Source organism: Petaurus breviceps, unplaced genomic scaffold, assembly GCF_028583685.1.
Source record: "Petaurus breviceps papuanus isolate PSGF00001 unplaced genomic scaffold, PetGlider_PUasm1.0 90784, whole genome shotgun sequence".
Taxonomy (NCBI): domain Eukaryota; kingdom Metazoa; phylum Chordata; class Mammalia; order Diprotodontia; family Petauridae; genus Petaurus; species Petaurus breviceps.
This window is the reverse complement of record NW_027187345.1, coordinates 6,118,352-6,134,644: the sequence shown is the minus strand read 5'-3', so window position 1 is coordinate 6,134,644 and position 16,293 is coordinate 6,118,352. Positions and strand designations below refer to the sequence as shown.

Here is a 16,293-nt window from a genome sequence, read left to right as displayed (position 1 = left end):
GGAAGGAAGGAAGGAAGGAAGGAAAGAAGGAAGGAAGGAAGGAAAAAGGGGATGAAGAGAAGAAGGGAGGAGGGAAAAAAGATGAGAGAAAAAAGAAAGGTAAAGAGGGAGGAAGGGAAGATGCATTGTATAAAATATAGGTCACAAAATTGTAATACTAATGATTTTAGAACATAATTCTGATTTATTTTAACCCTACCTCCTCTTACCTTTTACAACGGATGGCAGTAGACAAAAGAGAAGCCCACATGTCTTTAACAGACTGTAATTGCTGCTGAATTGCAGGAACACCTTCTGGAGAAGTATTTTGTAGAACAGATTCCCCTCTGGTCAGTATCATTTTCATTTGGATCTCTTTTTCCTGCTTCACAGAAAGCAATGCCTAAAAAACAAAGGAACAATACTCTAGGAGAGAGGGAATAACCACTTATATAGCACCTCCTATGTGTCAAGCACTGTGCTAAGCACTTTAAAACGTCCCCCAGCTCATAAGTGACTGAAGCCCACTATGAACTCTGGTCCTCCTGTTACCAGGCCCACCACTCTATCCATTTCACTTGCCACTGTACCAACTAGTTCCCAGGAATGTTATCTGATCTATAGTAAGGTCACTTGATAATTTCATCCCTTCATCCCCATTCCCCCTCTCCCCCAAAAAACTCCAAAGAAACTCTAATTAGGTAATACATATGAACTAACTTACATAACTGATAAAAAGTTAGAAAGATTTCTGTTTTGGTACCTTAAAACTTCTACTGAACTCAATCATTTCTACCCTAAGAATAATTATGTCTTCAGGATTTAATTTAATTTAGAAAAGCAACTCATGGGAACCAAGATAGTGGAGTAGAGACAGCAACCCAGTAAAACTCTCCTAACATTCTCTCCAAACAATTTAAAAGTAATACTTCAAATAGAATTCTGGACCAGCACAACTAACAAATGGTCAGAGTGAGGAACTTTTCTAGTCCAAGATAACTTAGATCCTACCCAGGACCTATACAAACACAACTACAAAACACTTTCCACACAAATAAAGTCAGATCTAAATAATTGGAAAAACATCAGTTGCTCATGGCTAGGTCGAGCTAATATAATAAAAATGACAATTTTACCTAAATTAAATTACATATTTAGTGCCATACCAATCAATCTACCAAAAAATTTACTTTATAGAGCTAGAAAAAAATAGTAACAAATTCATTTGGAAGAATAAAAGGTCAAGAATTATCAAGGGAATTAATGAAAAGAAATGCTAGGGAAGGTGGCCTAGCCATACCAGATTTTAATCTGTATTATAAAGCAGCAGTTATCAAAACTACTTGTTACTGGCTGAGGAATAGGGTAGTAGATCAATGGAATAAATTGGGTACATGAGACTCAGCAGTCAATGACTATAGTAATCTACTGTTTGATAAACCCAAAGACTCCAGTTTTGGGGATAAGAACTCACTATTTGACAAAAACTGGAATATAGTATGGCAGAAACTGGGCATAGACCATTATCTAACACTGTATACCAAATTCAAGTCAAAATGGGTGCATGATCTAGGTATAAAGACTAATACTATAAGCAATCTGGGAAAGCAAGGAATAGTTTACCTGTCAGATTTATGGAGAAGGGAAGATTTTATGACCAAACGAGAGTTAGGGAGCACTATAAAATGCAAAATGGATAATTTTGATTACATTAAATTGAAAAGTTTCTGTACAAACAAAGCCAATGTTACCAAGATTTAGAGAGAAGTGGAAAATTGGGAAAAAAAAATTTTACCACCACTGTCTCTGATAAATGCCTAATTTCTAAAATATACAGAGAATTGAGTCAAATCTATAAGAATACAAGTCACTCCCCAATTGATAAATGGTCAAAGCATAGGAACAAGCAGTTTTCAGAGGAAGAAATTAAAGATATCTATAAATATATGAAAAAATTCTCTAAATCACTATTGATTAGAGAAATGCAAATCAAAACAACTCTGAGGAACCATATCTTACCAGTCAGATTGGCTAAGATGACAAAACAGGATAATGATAAATGCTGGAAAGGATGTGGAAAAATTGGAACACTAAAGCATTTTTGGTGGAGTTGTGAACTGATTCAGCCATTCTGGAGAGCAATCTGGAACTATGCCCAAAGGGCTCTAAATAATTGCATACCCTTTTAAATAATTGCATACCCTTTGACCCAGCAATACCACTTCTAGGGTTATATCCCAAAGAGATCATGGAAGTGGGAAGAGGCCCTATAATACAAATACAAAAATAATAAATAAAAAAAATATTTAGAGCAGCTCTTTTTGTGGTAGCAAAGAATTGGAAATTAAGGGGATGCCCATCAACCGGGGAATGGCTAAACAAGTTGTGTTACATGAATGTAATGGAATACTATTGTGCTATAAGAAATGAGGAGCAGACAGACTTCATAATAACCTGGAGAGACTTATACAAACTGATGCTGAGTGAGAAGAGAAGAACCAGAAGAAATTTGTACACAATTACAGACACAACATTATGTGTGATTTGATAGACTGGACTCTTCTCAGCAAAACAAGGTTATAAGACAACTCCAAGAGACTCATGATGGAAATAGATGTCCACATCCAGAGACAGAACTTTGGACTTTGAATGCAGATTGAAGCAAACTACCTGCTCTCTTTCTTTTTCTTGTTTTGTTTTGTTTCCTCTTTCCCATAGTTCATTCCATTGTTCCATTTCATCCTTCTTTAAAACCTGACTAATGTTTAATGTATTTGCAGATCCTAAACAGTAAATGAAATGTAATCTCAGAGGGAAGTCACTAGTATCTGGAGGGACCTGGAAATGCCTTCTGCGGGAGATGGTATTTGAAATGAGTCTTGAAGGAAGTCAGGGAAGCTTAGAGTCAAAGACGAGGAGGAAGAGCATCCTAGGCCTGGAGGAGAGTATGTGCAAAGGTACAATCAGGAGAGATTCACCCAAGGGGAGCAGTGAGAACAGAACAGAGAGACCACAGAGAGTATGGCTGAGAGTGAAACGTACGAAGGTTGTTTATCATAGCAAATAAATGTGTATCAAAGTAATTACTTAATAAATGCTTATTGGATTGATTGTGAAAAAAAAGAGAGGTCTCTGACACCCAAGTGGGGTCTAGCCTCCACTGGACAATATCAGAAGTAGGCTTTAGAGGTGGCTGCTACTGCAACAGCAGTATCCAGAGCTCTCAGCCCAGAGATTTTCCTAGACAAAGAAAAGTGCTAGTACTTACAGCTGCAGCAGAGCAAGGGACCTGGTTCTAGGTTCCAGAAGAGTTCTAATGCTTGTGGTTACAGGGGAGTAAGGACCATTTCTAGGCAAGGACCAGAGCACAGACAAGGAGAATAGTGACCATACCTCTCCCTGATTCATACCACCTTAGAAGCATGGAAAACTTATAGACCCCAGAATGAGCTCTGAAAACAGCAGCACAAAACAGCCTGAGGTATTGCCAGCCACCCCACTCTTCCCAGGTGAGCAGAGCTCGACTTTAAAATGAAGTTCAAAGTCAAGAAATAGGCTAAAAATGAGTGAGCAACAAAAAAGCTACTGTGATGGCAGGAAGATTTAAGGCATAAAGTCAGAAGAATGCAACAATATGAAAAATAACTAGAAGTAAAGTCTCAAAGAAAAAATTGCAAATTGGACAAGTGCTTAAGAATTTCTGAAGGAGCCTAAAGAGAGAGGTGTGGTAGAGGAAAAATTGGGAAAAGAAATGGGAGTGATACAAGAAAATTATGAAAAGATAATTAATAGCTTGGTAAAAAAAAAAAAAGAGGCACAAAAATACTGAAGAAAACAACACCTTAAAATATAGAATTGGCCAAGTGGTAAAAGAGGCAGAAAAAAATCATTGAAAAAAACAATTATTTAAAAAGCAAAACTGGCCAAATGGGAAAAAAAAGGTACAAAAGCTCATTGAGGAAAATAATTCCTTAAAAATTACAGCTGGCCAAATGAAAGATAATGACTATCTGAGACACCAAGAAACAATAAAATAAAGTCAAAAGAATGAAAAAATTAAAAAATGTGAAATATGTCATCAGAAAAACAACTGACCTAGAAAATGGATCAAAGAGAGATAAGTATAGGAATTTCTGAAAGCCATGATTAGAAAAATAGCCTAATAATCATATTTCAAGAAATTATAAGAATCCATTTATCATCTCCTGAAAGAGATTCAGAAATGCTAACTGCCGGGAATATTGTAGTCAAATTTCAGAACTCCCAGGTCAAGGAGAAAATATTGTAAGCAGTCAGAAAGAATTTATTCAAATATTATGGAATCACAGTCAGGATCACAAAAGATTAAGCAACTTCTAAATTAAAGGAGTGGAGGACTTAGAATATGTTATTTTAGAAGGAAAAGGATTGCAGTCAAAAATAACCTACCAGCAAAACTGGATATGATCCTTTGAGAGAAAAAATAGACATTTAATGAAATAGAGAATTTTCAGTCATTCCTGATGAAAAGACCAGAGTTGAATAGAAAAAACTTGACATTCAAAAACAAGACTCAAAGAGAAGTACAAAAAGTTTAAAATGATAGAGAAATCATAAAGAACTTAATAAGGTTAAACTGTTTACATTCCTATGTAGGAAGATAATATATGTATCTTCTCAAAACTTCATCATTATCAGAACAGTTAAAAGGAATCTACATAGACAAAGGACACAAATGTAAGGTGAATATATTGAGATGCTCTAAAAAAAATGGAGTGAGAAAGAGGGATACACTGGGAAAAGAGGTAAGGGAGAAGAGAATGGAGAAATTTATCTCACAGAAAAGAGGCATGCAAGGAAAAGCTTTTACAGTGAAGAGGGAGTACAGGACAATGCTTGAACATTACTGTTATCAGAATTAGTTCAAGGAAAGAATATGTATGTGTATGTGTGAATGTATGTATGTATGTATACACACACATACATACGCACAGAGTAGGTGGTAGAGAGGATAGAGTTCCATGACCGAAGTCAAGAAGACTTATATTCCTCAGTTCAAATTTGACCTCAGATACTTACTAGTTTTGTGACCCTAGGCAAGTCCCTTAATCCGGTTTGCCTCAGTTTCATCATCTACCACATGAACTAGAGAAGGAAATGGCAAACCACTATTGTATCACTGCCAAGAAAACCCCAAATGAGGTTACATAGGGTCAAACATGACTGAAAAATGACTGAACAATAATAAATTGGGTAGAAAAATCTGTCTCTTCCAGCAGAGAAGTAGAAGAGGAAGGAGATAAGAGAAAGGAGGGTATAGGGCACTAATAATCACACAGGTTTTAGATCATCTATGAATACTAACTGGTGATACTCTAAATGTGACTTCCTAGTATGGGAACCAAGCATGTACACTGAAGATGGAACTAAATTATTACAATTCTTGCTATAAATACAAAAGGAACTTGATTCTTTTTTTCCACTATATTTTATTTATTTCATTAAATATTTACCAATTGCATTTTTCAAAATTTTAACATTAACCTTAAATTTCAAGTTCTCAACATTTTTTTTCACAACAATACCACTGCTAATTTAGAATTTATACCAAGGTAATGAACAAATCTAAAAGTTAGAAGAAAAAAATATGCCCATAAAGCTTGTGAAAGAAACAGTTAATGCAAAACATATGGATTAGTTGGCAAACATGATAAATGTTTTACCCTATTGAATGTTTTTTCAAAACATCTCTTTCAAATGCATATGTTTCTGTTTATGGATGCTAGACTTTGAGTTCACATCTGGCTGTCATTGCCAATGTTTGCAGTGGATGAAAAAATATTTTGGGTCAAATACTATGTAAATGCTTGTAAATTCCTATCCTGGGCCACAGACACACGGATCTCTACATACTCCCTACTTCAGCTCTCATTGTTATTAAAGTCATAGGATAACATGATTTAGACCTGGAAATAACCTTAGACATAATGTAGTATCAGGTTCATGGATCCTTCTAATATAATCACAGAATCATGGACCAGATCAGACTCTTCATTTTATGCTTGAGGAAAGTGAGCCCCAAGGAGATGGCTTGCCCAAAATCACAGAGAGGGTAAATTGTGGGGATTAAATGAGATAATAATTGTAAAGTGTAAATTGAATTTGAACAAAGGTCTAATTCAGAAGCCACTGCTCTTTCAATACTCCATTCCCAAAGCGCCAGGAAGTACAGAACTGGAATTTTAATTTAATTTTAATTTAATGTAACACTTGACTTCAAATAAGACCACATGTAAGCTATCCCAGAGAGACAAATATTTCTAGGGAAATAGATTCCTCAAACTCTGAAAGCAGCTGAGGAAGAATGCCTACCTCCAGCTTTAGCATTCTGCTGTCCAGGACACTTTTGTCAGAAGTTGGTTGACAGTAGGATTCCAGCATATGAACTGCATCTGCCATCCAATCTTGTAGTTCTTTAATACCAAGGGAGAAGTGGTTGTGTTCAGCTACGATCCTGTCCAACCGGGAAACTTTCTCCTGAAATTCACAAAAGACTTTCAGCTTCTACTGAATTTCATAGCCTAAATATTGAAGGTGCACAAAATAACAAACTGTCTGAAAATTTGGGCTACACAAAAGAAAGGTGACAATATTCACCTTTAAATAAATATAAATTTATGACCTTTGAGATTTTTTGGTTATTGTATGGCTACATTATACGCTAAGTTAAATATCAAGAACAATTTGGAAAATACGCATTCTAGTACAATCTTAAGAACAATAACAACAAAATCCCTGCCTATTTTTAAGATTCTCACCACCCTCTTTATTTACTAGTCTTCGACATTATACAATTCATTCAAAATTAATAGACGCTCTCTGTTACTACCTATATTTTTCATTTCTATTTCATCTTGGTCTTTCAAAGCCTAGTAGATGTATCTTAATTTGCATATTATCAGATACATACAAGTCAAAGTCCTCTAGCAATTCACTTATATGTGATATATTTGCATTCTCATATTAAATAAATTAAGGATATAAATGTAATTATACTTTATTGAGCAGGGGAGAGATTTAGGTCTTTCATTTAGTTGTGTAGGGAACTTCTAAAGACAAAACCTCCTCTATCAATGCATATCTACTACAATTCTCCAACTTAAGAGATTTAGAGCTATCTGGGATATTAAAGGTTAAGGGACTCGTAAAAGGTGAAATTGACAGCATGCCTCAAAGGTGGGAATTGAGTGCTGCGTTTTTCAGTCCAGACTCTTCAACAAGACTGTCCTCTATGCCTTCCTGCTTTTCACTTCATGTTATAAATAGTCATTAATAATTTCTTTGTCTAACCCAATACAGTGTTTAACATGCATCTTTTAAATATCCTTATGCCAAAGTGAGTTGTTTCAGTTTTACTTGGCATCCTGATTTATAGACGCATTATTAAAAAAAAAAAAAGAATAGGAAGATATTCCTTTGCAATGTTCCTGTTTCATTATAATTTGGAAAACAACTTCCTTCCAGATCAATTCTGTAGTTATTAGCCTGAAGACTCCCATCTGCTTTCTCCAGAGCAGACTGTGATACAAATGAGTCCACATTAAATATGAGAAATGTCTAACCTAAATGTGACCAAACTGAACTACTAAAACTGTCCTGTGACTGTGTCAATGGAGGTTGGGCAGGAGAGAAGAGACACAGGTCTGGGAGCTATTGAATCAGATAATGGTTCATTCTCTTGCATTATTCTATAGTTCAGGTTACAATGGTTTAGAAGATATTCGATTGACAATTTATGAGCTAGGACTGTACTACAAAGTCAATTCAGGGGACAGCTAGGTGGCACAGGCACCAGCCCTGGAGTCAGGGGAGGACCCGAGTTCAAATCTGGCATCAGACACTTGACAGTTACTAGCTGTGTAACCTTGGGCAAAACACTTAACCCCAAATGCTTTGCCTTCCTCCTTCCAAAAAAAAAAGTCATTTCAGACTTGTGATTCTCAACCAAAGCATCCAGAGTATTAAATTCAGTGCTGGTTAATTAGTTGGGTCTTTGTTCTAATGATGAACTAGAGTTATTTAATATGTCCTTTCAGTATAATTTTAAAGCAGTACATGAGTTATTATTATTGTTGCTACTGACCACTTAGCGAACCCCTAAACCCCAATGTCATCATGAAATGCTTTAGGAAAAAAAAAGCTTAAAGCATTTTAGTTTTAAGTAGACAAAACTGGATGAAATTTTTTATTAGAAAATTGAGAGTTTTTTGAAGTGACCTAAATGTCATACAATAATAATTCATAACAATGAATTATTATAATAAATGTTATTCTGATAATAATAAATCAATTTTAATAATAAAAATAAATCAACATGGTAGTAGTATCATTGTGATTTTAAAGCAAAATAAAAATTTGAGCTATTATTAACTACTACATAGATTCAATTATTTTAAGGCATTTAGGGTAAAAAGTTTTTTTTTTTAATTCTAATTGGGGCAGGTAGGTGACACAGCGAATGGAGCAGTGGCTCTGGAGTCAAGAGGACCCAAGTTCAAATTTGGCCTCAGACACTTAACACTTACTAGCTGTGTGACCTTAGGCAACTCACTTAACCCCAATTGCACTGCCTTCCCTGCAACAAGAAAACCAAAAAAATCTAATCTAATTTTATCTCCTTAAAACTAAAAACTTTCAAGTATGTTTTCCTAAAGTGATCCATGTTTTAGACCTATTGTGGCAAGGGAAGAAGAAATGAAATTTTCCCTATATATTCATGAGTTGTGCTTCTAAAACCAAGTTTTCTTCCACAGAATTTGCTATTAAGCTAGAATACTTCTGCCGTTAAGGAGCAGAGGTAGGACAGTAAATAGCCTGCCTGACTAGGAATCAGAAAGAACTGAATTCAAATCTGGCCTCAGATACTTAATAGTTCTCTAGCCTTGGGTACATCACTTAACCTCTGCTTTTATTTCCTCAATGGCAAAGTAGGGATAATGATGTTATGAGGATCAAATAACATAAGAAGTATAAAATGCTTAAAACAGTACCTGGCACCTAATAAGCTCTATATAAATGTTAGATATTAATATCATCATTACTACTACTACCACCACCACCACAACCACCACCACCACTACTACTGCTACTTAACTTCTGTCTGCCTATGTTTCCACATCTATAAAATGGGGATAATAATACCTCCTAATATTGTTGAGGATCAAATACTATAATAATTGTAAAGCATTTAGCACAACGCTCAGCCCATAGTAAGCACTACATGGGTTAGTCATTATTATGGTTCTTGCTACTTAACCTCTGTCTGCCTCAGTTTCTTCATTTGTAAAATAGGGATAATAACAGCACCTACCTCCCATGGTTGTTGTGAGGATTAAATGAGATAATAATTGTAAAGCACTTAGTCCAGCACCTGACACATAGTAAGCGCTACGTAAATGCTAGCTGTAATTCTCCCAGGAAATCTCCCTTATCCCTTGGAGACAAGCCACAGTAAGGCATTGTAGCTGAAACAGCTGGCACATGAGGCAGGAAAATCACACTTAACAAGTCCTTTTCTCCACTCACTGGGCAGTGTTGGAACAAACAGTGGATAGACTAGACACATGATACAACACAGCAGCAGGACGGGAGACCACGTTCTAATCCTGATATATACATATACATATTTTTAACCCATTACACTTTTCATTTCAGTAACATTGACATACCCCGCATGAAGGTGCACACACTGCATCCATTACCTTTGTTAAATTGCTCAGTGCTAGGTACTGAGAAGACAGCTGAGACACTCTGTGCGTAAAGTTTTTGCCGGCAGCTTGTTCTCCCCACAGCTGCTGAGCTTTTTCTTTGAGCCTGGTGAGCTGAGGCTCATGGCAGTTTATTTCCTCAAGGACAGACTGTAAAGCACAAGCAAGTTTACTATTAAGGGGTTGGGGGAAAAAGCATGCCACAGACAGAGCTTTGGCCCAAACAGCAGAAATCAACACTAGCAAGCAACAAGTGAATCCTAGAGGCTGTATGGCTTTTTCAATTTTACCTGAAGTAGAGTAGGAAAGGAAAAAAAAAATAAATTTAAAAAATTTTCAGGGCCAAATCAGAAGACATAAAACATTTTTTTTTTGCAGAATTGAAGAAAACAAATTTATCCTCAGAATGGCTAAACTGAAGCAACAGACCTCCACTGGGCTCAGCATGCACTATGTATGCCTTGTGGTACCCCCAAAACAAAAGGGATCACAGGGTCTTGTCACCTGAAGCTTTTGCTGTTCTCTCCTCTTTGCAGGCAGATCATGTAGTCGACTGCTGCTTTCTCGTACCATCTTCTCAGTTTTGTTCAGCCAGTTCTGCACTGGCTCCGCACTCACTTCAAAGTCCTTCATTTGGATCTTTAGGTTCTGGAAGAGAGTAGATCACTATAAAGACAGCCCTTCAAAACGTTCAATGCTTCCCTGTTGCTTCAGGGACAAAATTCTTTCAGTTGGCTTTCAAGGACCCTCACAATCCAGGCCCAACCCATCTTCATTTCTTATATGTCCTACTATTCAACACCAGGGAACTTATACTTGATATCTGGACCCTGAAAATAGCCTGAATTTTTTTGCCCATAATGATTTTCTTCAGATGTGTTATCTTTCTTCCTTCCCTCCATCTCTAGAATATCTTTAGAGGCCTATTAACAATCTTATCTTCTTTATGACCCTCTTTCTAAGCATGTATGCATATAATTCTGGATTTTGAACTATTTAATAATAGTAAGAATTTTCTCACTATTTTACTCATATAATTACAGAATCTCAGCCCTAGACCTCTGAAGAATCATAAAGTTCAATTCCCCCATTTGTAATGTTTGTAGATTTGTATTTTGTATACAAATTACATTCGTAATGTAATTTGAAGATCTTCCCTGACCCTTTATAGACCTTGGGAATTTGAAGATCTTCCCTGGCCCTTAATAGGACTCAAGTGGAACCTAACAGTTCCTAACAGGCTTGTTTGGAGGGAGGATTGTTTTTCAAGAAGGCCCACACCTTTTGTTACTTTGTAATTAGGCAGTGGGTCAGAAAGGTTGTGATGTCCTCTGACCCTGAAGAAGGGTATATATACTCTGAGGTGAGGTTTTACTTTAGTGCTCACTTATGGGAAGAGTTGTGTGATTTGGCCAGATGAGATTCTGGATAGCCATTGAGCACCCTGTCTTTGAAAACCCAGACGTTGATGCTTTTTCTCTCTAGTAACTAACTATGCATGTATGTAATGGTCAGACAGCTAGAAGCCTAGTCTGTTGGTCTATTGAACTGTTTTATTTTCTCTGTCTATATTTTTTTGTCTGCTTGCAATTTCAGTTTGTACATTCTGAAGTTCAGGGTGATGACTTTTTCTTTGAATTAACTGAAAAAAAGTGCATGTATATATATTTAATTAAAGATTGTTGACCCCTTTAATGTTGCTTTCCTTTAGTAAAGCAGATCAAAGAACCTGTGCTAGCAGATATCCTGGGTATGCTAGTGTACTTGCTGTTACACCATTATCCAGGATAAAAAAAAAAGAGGATCAGAGAACAGAACTAATTTTCCCAAACTCACATAGGAAGCTCCTGTTCAATTTGAGATTAGAGATCACATTGCTGGCTCCCTAGGCCTATGTTCTTTCTGTTATATAATACTGTCTCCCTTATCAAATAATATATTGTATCCTTAGTTTTCTTTATCTATGTTTGTATTAGCTTTCTAAGGAAATTATAAAATCAATGAGAACTAACTATATCTAATCAGTGCTTAGTTGTTTCTCTTTCTTTCTTTCGCTTTTTGGAGGGCAGTTGGGGTTAAGTGACTTGCCCAAGGTCACATGGCTAATTTTTGTGTTCAGTATCTGAGGTAGGATTCGAACTCAGGTCCTCTTGACTCCATGACCAGTGTTCTATTCACTGCACCACCTAGCCGCCCCTTAGTGTTTCTTAAATCTTTTTTATGTACTCCACCCCAATATTTTACATACTGTAATATTTTACATGCAGTAGTTGCTCAATGATTTTCCTTGGGAATTAATTGGTAGAACAAATAGGTTCTTTATTTTTATAAGAATTTGCATCATGTATGACATCTATTTATCACATATGTGTGCATATATCATTTATCATTTAAATCATATCATTTATATGCCATGGTAGATAGCCATCCTTGAAGCTAGAAAGACCAGGGCTCAAGTCCTAGCACTGATACAAAGTGGTTGGCTATGTGACCGTGGGTAAGACACATAACTGCTCCATGCTCTGAGATAATAAGTTGCAGACAAGGTACCAACTTGCCTTTATGGAGGGTGTTTCTTCACTCAAATCACAGAGCTATACCATATAGACAAATATATTATATTTGTACTTATTTAAAAAGTATATAAATACTATCAAATAAGATTTTTTTCAACATCCTTGGATATATAATTTACAGAAATTAAAGTTAAATTTTATCAAGTCTTATATGGAACTTCTTCCACCCCTACAACTTTATACTTTAGCAATAGTGTCATTCTCTATAGGCTACTGTTTACAGCTATTTTTAAAAGGTGTTATAGCACTCATGGTATTTCAGAATGTAGTTTCATTATATAGAGATCCATCAGGTCTAAGACTTGACTCTTCTTTTTTTTTTAAGCAGTTGGGGTTAAGTAACTTGCTCAAGGTTACACGGCCAGGTGTTTCTGGGTGGGTGCTAAGTGTCTGAGCCTGGATTCGATCCCCAGTCATCCCGACACTGGGGCTGGTGCTCTTACTCGCTGTGCTACCTGGCTACCCCTGGACTCTTCTTCTGATCCAGAGATAATATGATAGCCTTCTAGACATCAGAGAAAGGGGATTGTCATTTCCTTCCTTACAAGTCAGCTAACTTATACTAAATTTCACCAATTGCTGTTTGTGTCTTTGTATGCTGCCTAATGGTTTCAAAATGATAGCTTATTCCTTCATGTTATATAGTCCTTATGGAATTTCTTATTGGGTACACATAGGTGGGAGGGCTGGATACTAATTCTGCCACTTAATGCTGGCATAAGAAGTAAGTCATTTTCCCTCTCCAGGCATCAGCTTTCTCACCTGTTAAACTGGAACATTAGACTAAATAATCTGTAAGGTCCTTTCTTTAAGGGACAGACTATTGTACAAGGTAATTACACTACAATCCTATGACATCTAAAGTAATGGGCTCTGGTACACATCTGTCAGTACTTTGCACTAAGCTCAGGGCTATTATTTTGTCTTTATAATCACTCTGAGCATTGTATCCAGAAGAATCCAGACCTGTAAACTAGAGATAATAATATTTTTATCTCACAAGAATATAGAGTATCAAATGAGGTTAAGGGTACAAAAGTGCTTTTCGATGGTAAAAGTTCCACACTTAGACAAGATATTGCTATTACTTCTTTAGGAGTGGAAGAAATCGGACAGCTTAGTCAGCCATTAAGCATCTATCTTTCTGTCATACACCGACCTAGACAGCAACAGGAAAGGGCAGACCACCATTGCAGGCAGGGGTGTGGCTCAGCTAGAGGGGAGAGTAGTGAGTAACATTGTGCAGCAGAAGCAAAACTAAGTTCCTGATACTAAGACAACTACCTTAATTCTAAATCAAGACTGCTTATATATTTCCTGGAAATGTGAAGGCCGATTTCCAGGTGGATGCCCCTTGTTGTATAGGTAGAGATGACTGATGGTTTTTTTGAATAGAGTAATAATTATAACAATTGCTCCAAACCATCGAGAATCTGAGTTTTCAATGGGTAAGCATACCTTCCACTAATACAGATTGTAACCTCTCTACAAAATATTAACTGATATTCATGGGTTGATGTGACTCACCTCCCCTTCCCACCTCCCCCAAAAAAGAATGTATCATTAGGTGGCCAATGTTCCGGACATGAGCTTCTCCAATCTTACCTAGGCTGGTCCTTAAAGAATGGACATATGATGGTATGACGACTACTACTACTAAAAAACAGCCAATAATTACAGTATGTTTCACAAACTGTTTTCCTTACAACTACCCTGTGAGACATAGTCCTAATATTATTATTCTTACTTTACAGCTAAGTAAATTGATGTTCAGAGAACTTTAAGTGTCTTTCTCATGTTCATAAGTCACTTTCTCAAGTGGTAGAGTGTGAACTTGGACTTAGATTCTGATTTTAGTCTAGAGCTCTATCCCTAAAACAATGCAGTTTCTCAGAGGAAGAGAAGTGAGATAGGGCAAGCAGGTAATTCCTGGACTTGCCCCAGAAAATGATTACTAGGGCATAATGTTTTTAGGCTAGAAGTGTGGCCTCTGTTCCGGGCTTTGTACTGGCAGACTGTACTACAATCTAGTAAATGCAGTATATTTGGTGGAAGGACAATTTCCCTAAGAAAAGTTACACAATTAAAGCAATAATCCTTTTTTTCATATTTTTAATCTGTAACATTTTTAGCATAACTCATTAATTCTGATATTGATCAAATGGCATGAATCCAATATGCATGTACTAGACCACAACCTCCCCACCTTTAAAGTTTCTCATAAAATGTACACACAACTGATGAAGTTAGAGGAAAAAGTTGTCTTACTCCTGTATGACCCATTCTACTAAATCATTGACCAACAAGTTGCCTCAAGTTTAAATCAGTCTCCCTTACTCCATCCCTCCCTTCCTCCCTCTTTTATTCTCTCTGTTTCTGTCTCACACACACACACCCCTCTTTCCCTCTCTCTCTCTGTATATGCGTGTAGACATATATATGTATCTATGGGTATACATATGTATCGCCACACATTCCTGATGCATGTCTACTTTCCAGAACTGCTGATAAACAAATTTTCATTTCGATTAATCAAAAAATAAATCTGACTTTCAGGGTTTTCTTGTTTTATCTCGGGTATTTCAAGATTCCTGAATCAAAGATGAATATTTCACAGGAAGTTTGTTTCAAAAGAAAGAATCCACAATGTAGTTTAAATTCTAATCTTATTGTTCCTATTGGGATGGGATATAATATATCTGTAATATAAGTTATTCAAGAAGCTGTAATTCACTTTCTTGATAAGGCTTATACTTCCAGGCCTGGGATTTGTACTAGTTATTGGGCAGTTTTCAGTGAGGGATAATGACTAAAAATTATGGATAGAACAATTTAGATCATTAGGCATATGGTTTTACAAAAAGAAAAAAATCAAGAAAGTTTCCATCAGATTGGTCCCATACCTCTAAGGCAGATTCCTTTTGACAGAGGTTGGAGTAAAAGCTCTTCCAGTCATCTTTTGCAGTGGCAACTTTGTCATGGACAGATTTAGCCTTCTCTTTTGTGGTAAGAGTACTCAGAAGTTCTCCTTTGGATATGATCATGTTTAGCTTGTGCTGCCCATTTTCACTTTCTGATAAAAATTCCTAGAAAGAAAATGCGTTTATCATAATTAAATGACATTTAAAACAACAATAATGTGGTTTTTCTATTTAACTGCCAGTCAAATCCAACATAATTTGATAAACTATTTTTAATTCAGATGTCTTATTGTATAAAGCAATAAAAGTATAAAGCAAAAAAAAAGTATAAAGAACCTACTTCAGAGGTTTGTTGTGAGGATCAAATGAGATAAAAGTTTGCAAAAATGCTTAGCGCAGGACCCGGTAACTAGTAGGTGCTTAAAAAACCCTAGGTGGTACTATCGATAGAGTGCTGGGCCTAGACTCAGGAAGACCCGAGTTCAAATCCAGGCTCAGACAATTACCAGACATAAGACTTTGGGCAAGTTACTTTCCTTTTTTGCCACAGTTTTTCACATGTAAAATGGGAAAATAATACGACCTACCTCCTAGGGCTTTGTGAGGATCAAATGAAATATTTATTGTGAAGAGCTTAGCACAGTGCCTGGCACATGGTAGATGCTATAATGTTGTTGATGATGATGCTGATATACTTATTGCCTTTCCCTCCCCTATGGCCATACTTTGAGGTTGGTTTCCATAAAAAGAGTTACCATTTACTAGTACTCTAAGGTTTACAAAGTATCACATGTGAGGTGTTCTTATTATCTCCATTTTACAGATAAGGCAACTAAGATGCAGAGTAGTTATGTGACTTGTCCAGGGTCACACAGCCTAAATTGCCCAAGGCAGTATTTGAACTCAGGTTTTTCTTACTCCAAGACCTGGACTCTATACACTACATATTGTCTTAGCAAGATCCCTACAAAGTTTTGTTTAAAATGATTCTACCTAAGTAAAATGTTTGTGAAGGTATTGCTTTAATAAAAATCTGCATACAACCCTCCCTTTCTTCCCAACTCAGACAAA

At 36.4% G+C, this 16,293-nt stretch overlaps 1 protein-coding gene across 9 annotated transcripts in view; it reads right to left on the bottom strand.

Moving 5' to 3' along the window:
- The window catches only part of SYNE1 (spectrin repeat containing nuclear envelope protein 1), a 575,153-nt gene that overhangs the window by 251,625 nt on the left and 307,235 nt on the right, over nt 1-16,293 (bottom strand). For 8 of the 9 annotated variants that reach the window (XM_069069647.1, XM_069069646.1, XM_069069648.1 and 5 more), the window contains 5 exons: nt 15,205-15,387; nt 10,230-10,373; nt 9,720-9,875; nt 6,331-6,495; nt 210-382 (listed from right to left, as the gene is read on the bottom strand). In XM_069069647.1, the coding sequence (XP_068925748.1) occupies nt 210-382; nt 6,331-6,495; nt 9,720-9,875; nt 10,230-10,373; nt 15,205-15,387 (821 nt within the window). The remainder of the gene's footprint in view (nt 1-209; nt 383-6,330; nt 6,496-9,719; nt 9,876-10,229; nt 10,374-15,204; nt 15,388-16,293) is intronic. The other variant, XM_069069652.1, reaches the window with a different exon arrangement.